We start from the raw sequence: 8238 nt of genomic DNA, 5'->3' as shown, positions 1-8238 counted from the left end.
ATCGGGATACCAAAAAAAAAAACCATAACCACTGGGTGGTATGAATCAAAGGACAAAGAAACATCGGGATACCAAAAAAAAAAACCATAACCACTGGGTGGTATGAATCAAAGGACAAAGCCATATGGCTACCAGAAAAAATGGGTCAATGCTTGGCTCATGAAATTCACCAAGCCACCCATTTAAGGAAAACAAAGATATTAGAATTAATTAGACAATCATTTAATTTTAATAATGCATCAAAAATTGTTGAATCATTAACTAACTGATGCCTTGCATGTACTCAAGTAAACTCTAAACAGGTCAGTCATCGATGGTCTGGAGTTCGACAAACAGGTGCTCAAATTTGTCACACAAAAATCCCTTCAATCTGGCTTGTGTCATTTCAATGACTTATCCTTATCATCCTTTATACATTTCCTTTTCTAGCACAGATGTTCCAGGCTCATCTTGTATGGGTATTTTCCCTGCCCTAGCCCTGGCATTAGCTTGGATCCTTTAGTGGATATTATGGACTGAATCTTTGTGCCCCCGTCCCCACAATTCATAAGTTGAAGCCTTAACCCCCAATGTGATATTTGGTGATATGGCCTTTGCAAGGCACTCAGGGTTAGATGAGATAATGAGGGTGAGACCTTCATGATGGGATTAGTGCCCTTATTAGAAGAGATACCAGAGAGCTTGCTCTCTCTCTGCCATGTGAGGACACTGAGAAGGTGCCCATTTGCAAGGCAGGAAGGGAGTCATCAACAGAAATCAAATTGGCCAGTACTTCGACCATGGACTTCCCAGCTTCCAGAACTGTGAGAATAAATTTCCGTTTAAGCCACCTGGCCTATAATATTTTGCAATGGCAGCCCAAGACTAAGACAGTGGAGAATTTGGAAGGCAAGATATGGGTATTGTATGTGTTTATTGCTGTTGGGGTGTAATTGATCCAAGGCCTTCTCAGTGGACAGAACTAGGTAAAGTATGTAGATGCATACACATGTATGCATAATAGTATATTTACATTTCTTTTTTTGTAATTTTAAATGATGAATTCACTTTCAAAATCCAATTCCAGCCCAACCTCAGACTTCATCCTAGTTTTCTCCTTTTCTATATTTATAATCCCCTTCTCTGACAGTGAGAAACCTGGCTTCCATTATGACTAGTATAGTCACTTTATTTGATCAAGTTTATTGTAAGCAACCAATCTACCATCTCTGCTGGCATCTTTTCCCCACAGACTTTCCTCTCTATGCTTGAGCTTATTCCTCATTTCAGGTTGCCCCTACCCACCATGTGAATAACTCCCTCACTGTCCCTGACACCCCATACCAAGCTGCAAGTCATTGCAGACACCCTCCTTACCCTGCTTGGTCTCTAACACCCAACTTTGGGCCACCATAGGTCCCCTCTCCCCACTGTGAACATGTTGATCTGCACTACTGTGCAGAAAAGGGTTAAAATGCTAGGCCTGAGACTGCCATCCTTAGAATGCCTTGCTTGCAAGGTTGGTCCTTGGCTGGCATCTGAGAACCTGGATTTGGGGGAGGATTCCCCCCATTCCCTAACAGAGTGGCTCAATATGCCTAACAGGCTTTACGATTTCACAGGTTGTCACTTGTTACTGGCAGAATTAAGTGCATCCTGTGTGATTCTACTGGGAGAGGGATGTTCAAAGCTGGTGCTTGGTTTCCCCTGGACTTCACTCAATTCTTTTTCCTTCTGCTGATTTTGTTTTGTATCCTTTCACTGTAATAAATCATTGTCATGAGTATGACATTTGCCCAGTCCTGCAAGTGCTCCTAGCGAATCATCAAACCTGCAGAGAGCCTTGAGAGCCCAATCAACAACTTTAAAACAGTATATTCAGGAAGGAGGACGGTAAATGAGCAATTCATTTAGATTTAACTTAATTAGTGACACTGCTGTATTTCAGCTCTACCACTCCATTGTTTTCTATTTGTCTTACTTGTTCTTTGTCCCTTTTTTTCCTTTCTTGATTTCCTTTTAATCAATAACATAATTTTTATTTTTTAGTTAAGGTGGGGAAAAGGTTATTCGAATGCCAGATAGTGCATAAGACTTAGATTTGGTAACCGTAATTTTATCTTATTTTTTTGGTGGCTGGCCAGTATTGGGATCTGAACCCTCCTGACCTTGCATAACACCATGCTCTAACCAAATGAGCTAAACAGCCAGCCCGATCACATAATTTTTAGTAATCCATTTTATCTTCTCTAATGGCTCTTACTATACTATTTTTTCAGTAACCAGGTGAGAGATTACAATATGCACCCCTGATTTATCACAGACTACCTGACATTAATACTATACCACTTTAGGTACAATGTAATAACCTTATTTCAATATAATTCCTTTTACTGCCCTCTTTGGCCCTTTGTACTATTTTTGTCCCACATTTTACTTATACATATATTACAAACAGCACAATCCTGTAAATTTTATTTGCTTTAAACAGCCAGTACTTAGAAAAATTAAGAACTTTCATATTTAAAAACATATTTATCACTTCAAAGGTTCTTAATTCATGCAGATACATTTTCCCATTGAGGATAATTTTCCTTCAGCCTAATGAATTTCTTAAAGTATTTCCTGTACTGTCAGTCTGCAGCAACAAATTCTTTTCATTTTGAAGGATATTTCAACTAGATATAGAATTTTAGATTAACTTTTATTTAATCTTCACACATTGAAGATGTCATTACACAATCTCTGAATTGTTTCTGGTGAGAAATCTAACACTGTTTATTTGAATGTAATGTTATTTTCCCCATTGGCTGCTTTTGATATTTTTTTGCTTCATTTTTTACAATTTGTACCCAGATGTGGTCATTGGGTTTATTCTGTTTGGGGTTCATGGCACTCCTTAGATCTGTACATTGTTGTCTTTTTAGAGCTTGGGGAAAGTTTCAAGCATTATTGCTTCAAGTATTTCTCTTACCTCATCCCTCCTCTCCTCTCTTCTGTACCTCAAATTACAGGTACATTAGATTAATACTGACCCGCAGGTCTCAAACTTCCACTATTGCTTTTTCTCTGTGCTTTGGTTTGATAATTTTATTGTCTTCCAGTTTACTCTTTCCTCTGCTATGTCCACTTTACTGTCAAGCCCACCCAATAAAATTTATTTCAGATACATTTTGCATTTCAGATTTGTATTTTTCATTATGAGACTTTCCATTGGGTTAATTTCTATTTCTCTGCTGAAAATCCCAATCTGCCCATACATTATCTTTTCCTGTAAATTCTTAAACACATCTCAAAGCTATTTTAAATCATTCTCTGTTCATTCCAATATAGGGATCCTCTCTGCATTTGCTTCTATACTAGTATATTTTCTACTGACTATAGATCACATAATTTTTCTTTGCATGATTTGTAATTGTTCATTGTGTACTGGATATGTTGTGAAGACTCTGGATTGTTTCCTCCTAAAGAATGTTGTGTTTTGTTCTGGCTTTAAATTACTAATGAATAACCATGATTATGTGAAGATTTGACTTTAAGCTTTGTTACAGTGAGTTACTTTCCATTTTGCCCTTGGTCCTATTGCACAGCCCTCAGTTCTAGGATGCTGTCACTCCTAAGGCATAGCTCTTTTGGGGTTTAAATGAGAAACATAGTGTTTACTTAACCCCACATGGTGGAACTTAGATTTCAAACTCTGTATCCTCAAGAATCTTCAATTTCTGCTCAGTTCTTTAAACTTCAACCACTGCTTTCTGCTGAGTTCCTTTAAATATCACACTGCACAGGTGCAATATGGGAATCTACCAAGGGTTTGAAAGGAATTTGTAGGCAGATTTTGGGATTTATTTCTCTGAGGCTCTATCCTTTCCAAGATTTCCCTTCTAATTTCCAGCTGTTCTAGAAGCCTCAAATGACTCCCCAGCTGAGCATGACTGCCACATTCTGCTTTAATTTTATCCAAAATGAACTGTACAAACTGGAAATTGCGCTATGGTGAATAGAAGGTTAATGTGGGTCACTTCTAAGATAGGACTTTATGCAGTTTCTGCCTGGTTTTGGTTGTTCTCCAGAGCTTTTTATATTTTTTCCAGAGTTTATAATTGTTATTGACAAGAGGTAAATCCAATACAAGCTACGTCTTCATTATCAGACTGCAACCACTGAGACCTCAAAAAGTTTTAAATTAAAAAATTAAAGGCAAAATAAAATTTATCATTTATTTCCAATCCATTAGGATAAAAACCCACTTTGTGCAGCCGTACCCTTTAATTCATTTCTTCCAAAGAAAAGTACAAAAGACCAGACTAAAACTGAGACAAACATTTAAAGAAAAATCCTTTGACTCCAGAATCCAAAACCAAACTGTAAATGGTTCATTTTACCAAAATAATTAATTTTTGTACAAAATATAAAGAATTTTACAGTATAAACAAAGACTGCTGTATATGTACTTAGAATTCTAGTATCTGCTTTACCTCCAATTCTTCTCAAACACAAAGCATATTTGCAAGTCAGAAACCTAATAACCTCAATGGGCAGCAGACTGTCTTAGAAGAAGCTTTTACCCTTAAGATGTCTGGAAAGATAATACTGATTCTTTCCCTTGGCTCAAAGTCCAGTACATCAGTAAGTTTTTTTTTTTTTCCTTTTTGTCTTTTTTCGTGTCCGGCAACGGACCGCAACCCTCAGTGTCGCGCCTGTACCGGACCGGGACCGGCAATGGGATCTCAACCCTCGGTGCTGCACCCGCCCCTCGCTCAGCCAGTGAGCGGGAACCGGTCTGTATGTGGGATCCGAACCCTCGGCAGGAGCGCCACCACACTCCCAAGCGGCGCACTGTAGCAGTGCGCCACCGGGCCGGCCCAAGTAAGTTTTAATTTAGTTTACAAAACTCTGCCATAGTAACATAAGAACACCAAAGCTTAAAGTTTAAACACTGTCTTTTAGGAAGTAATATAATACAGAGCTCAACACAAACTCTAAAAAGTCAAAATCTAAGTCTAATATTAATTCAGAAAACTTCAGCAACTTTTATCTTCATTGAAAAAGACCAAACCAATCCCTTACCTCCTACTATATCATTATTTTACTTTCATGGCCCATCTATGAAAGAAATTTTATTTTAAAATAAAATTTGGTCATAGTAAGTCATAGAAAATAGTTCTCTAGCACCAGCTGAACTTCAGACTTGATCAGGAAAGTAAAGTAACTTCTGTGCCATAGATGAATATTCATACAGTAATATAATTTTCTAACTCTGTTTATGACAATGTTAACTTGACTTTCATATCTTTTAACATTCGAAATCCTCATTATCTAAATATTTTCCCAATAGAATTATGATAATTTTAAAGATTATATTTAAAGAGTTGAGCTGGAACCACATCATCCACTAATGTGACGAGCCAGTTATCCAGGTACCAATAATTTAAGCCCTTTCTAAATGAAAACAAAATTTTATGAGTTTTTAAAAAACGTTTTAATTTGGGTGCTGATCAGCTAGCTCAGTTGGTTAGAGTGTAGCCATCTAACACCAAGTTCCAGGGTTCAGATACTCATACCAGCCACCAAAAAAAAAAAAAAAAAGTTTTAATTTGGGACTTCCCCAATTGTTCTCATCACCATCTTTCATAACTGATATTTTAAAACTGATGTTTTAATGTCTGAGACCGTAAAAAGATACTACTTAGAACAGAAAATCTGCATGCCTCTGGCTTTAAAACTTTTTTTCTCTATCTCAACTGTCAATTTTATTATCCAGAGTTCTAAAGACGTAAGAGATGAGATTTAAGTTATGACTACAAACAGACTAAGAAATCATACGTCTTCTGTATTCAGATAAATCTTTAACAAGAGCAAGAATAAAATTAAGACTATATGTCTTCATTATATAATTCTTATCTAGTAGGAGCAAGTTTTATATTTTAATTTATTGTCTCAAAACTAAAGACACATTTCCTAAATGAAAATCTCTATTACTACAAAATTATCCTTTCCACCCATGACATTTTACATAACATCATTTAAGCACCAAAGAAAAATTCTGTAAACAAGTTTTTAACCAGTAAACTAAGGGCAAATATCCATTTGCCTTTATTACAATATTTAAAAGGCCATTATATGAGTCTCTACTTCCTACAATGACATTTTTATAATAAAAATCCAGGCATATTTATACAAACAAGAAACAGAATTACTGTACATTTTGGGGGAACAAAAGGCAGATCAACAGACTAGAACTTTTTAGTTAATAAAGTAAGCACAAGAACCCTATAAAATGTAAGCAATGTATAAAAATTCAGTTTTTTTTTAAGGTTTCATTGAAGGGATTAATAATTATTAAGAATAAAAGATGGTAGTTCCACTGGCTTATAAATTTCCTGTAAACAGTAAGAAAGTAATAAGCAATAAATTAGAAATGTCTCAGCTCCCAGTATTTCTCTTCTCTTGCACTGGAACCATTTTTATAGCAGTTAAAATTGGCTCTCTTAAATATTAGACTAATTCTAGCAGAATATAAATTCCATCAGGAATAAGTTAACAAGTCTATAATAGATTTTTGACAAATATATTTGGGAAAAAAAAAACCCAAAAAACACTGCAGGTCACATGAGGACAGATCTACATGTTATATGACAGAGTTAACTCAAACCTTCAAACCTTTCCCATTTTGCCAGATTTGCTTTGTTGTTACTATATTCCTTTCTAAACTGTTTGGTAGCAAGGTAATAATAAAAAAAAAAGTGAAAAGAACACAATTATTTAATGTCTGTAGATTTAAGAAGAAAAAAGCCCTCAAAATAACTTTTTTCTATTACTGTAACTTAGAAAAAAAGTTTCATTTGGCACAATGGATTTGTAAAAAGAAAAGAAAAAAAAGAAACTTAACAGTGCTTGGCATTCCAATCACTCGTAGTTAAGACAACAGTAAGAAATGAAAACAGGAAAAATTACTATTTTAAGAAGTGATGTCAGAAGACAAGCAACCAAAGGCTCTTTTGTCTTCTACCATTCGCTCTTTCTCGAATACTTTTATCTGCAACACAATATACAAATTATTATTTACATTTGATTATATTGGTAAAGACCAGAATCAGTTTTTGCTGTGCTCTAACTTACAGTGCCCAGAGGGATAACTATGACCATCAAGGCAAGAAGGCCTTAAACAACAAAATAGTCCATTTGCATTGTATCTTTTATTTAAATTTGTTTTCTGGTTCATCTTCAAGTTTCATACAAATAACTGTAAGACTCTGAAAAGTCCTGTAAACTTAGGCTGAGTTTCTGTAGCTGTAACTATACACTGAAGATCATATGTTTCTCTCTTGTTAAAGTAAAATGTTCTGCAGGCTTACAAAGGTATTTCCTCAAACGGTGGTATCTCCAAAGTCCTTGTTCCAACGGATGTACGCTTCTAAGGTTTGAGGGCTCACGCTGCGTTTTATCTTTTTCAAGGATTCAGTGAAGTCAGATAATCGGATATTTCTCATCTAGATTTTTAAAAAACATGACAATACAGATGGTGAACACATATACCATAGTTAATGATAGATTAACATAATGGTGCTGCTGTTTATTATGTTATAATAAATATACACATGAGGGTACTTCAAAAAGTTCAGACTTCCTAACTTTGTAAAGTGTCCTCATAGATGTATTCTGAGAAAATCATGCCAATCATTTTCATGTATTTTATATACTATATATAAGGAAAGTTTAAAAAAATGCTATACCCTAATATACTTTTATTACTTATGTTTAGTTTACAGGCATTAACATTTTAAAATACGATACTTTCTCACTATTAAGACAAAACATACTCATTACAGAAAAATCTGACAAAATACAGACAAATAGGAAAAAAGAATCACTCACAATTCCACCACTCAAATGTATATAACCACTATTTGGCATATTTCCTTCCATTTTTTTTTTAATGTATAGTTTCATGGAATTTTGCATTCTCGAGTCTAACTTACCACAAGCATTCTCTTGCTAAATTCATGCTAGGTTTATTAGAAAGAAAAGCGGGGTTATAAGAAACACATGGGACTTTAAAGGAAATATTGCTCTGGGGCCAGCCTGTGGCTCACTCGGGAGAGTGCGGTGCTGATAACACCAAGGCCACGGGTTCGGATCCCATATAGGGATGGCTGGTTCGCTCACTGGGTGAGCATGGTGCTGACAACACCAAGTCAAGGGTTAAGATCCCCTTACCAGTCATCTTTAAAAAAAAAAAAAAAAAAAAGGAAATAT

The 8238-nt window shown here is 35.5% G+C and overlaps 1 protein-coding gene across 4 annotated transcripts in view; it reads right to left on the bottom strand.

Moving 5' to 3' along the window:
- Positions 1–5892: 5892 nt before the first annotated feature.
- Positions 5893–8238, bottom strand: part of SPAST (spastin) — a 67475-nt gene continuing 65129 nt past the window's right edge. For all 4 annotated transcript variants that reach the window (XM_008569140.1, XM_008569142.1, XM_008569141.1 and 1 more), the window contains one exon: positions 5893–7472. In XM_008569140.1, the coding sequence (XP_008567362.1) occupies positions 7350–7472 (123 nt within the window). In that variant the 3' untranslated portion in view covers positions 5893–7349. The remainder of the gene's footprint in view (positions 7473–8238) is intronic.

This window comes from Galeopterus variegatus, unplaced genomic scaffold (assembly GCF_000696425.1).
Source record: "Galeopterus variegatus unplaced genomic scaffold, G_variegatus-3.0.2 Scaffold468, whole genome shotgun sequence".
NCBI lineage: Eukaryota > Metazoa > Chordata > Mammalia > Dermoptera > Cynocephalidae > Galeopterus > Galeopterus variegatus.
This window is presented reverse-complemented; position numbering and strand designations above follow the sequence as displayed.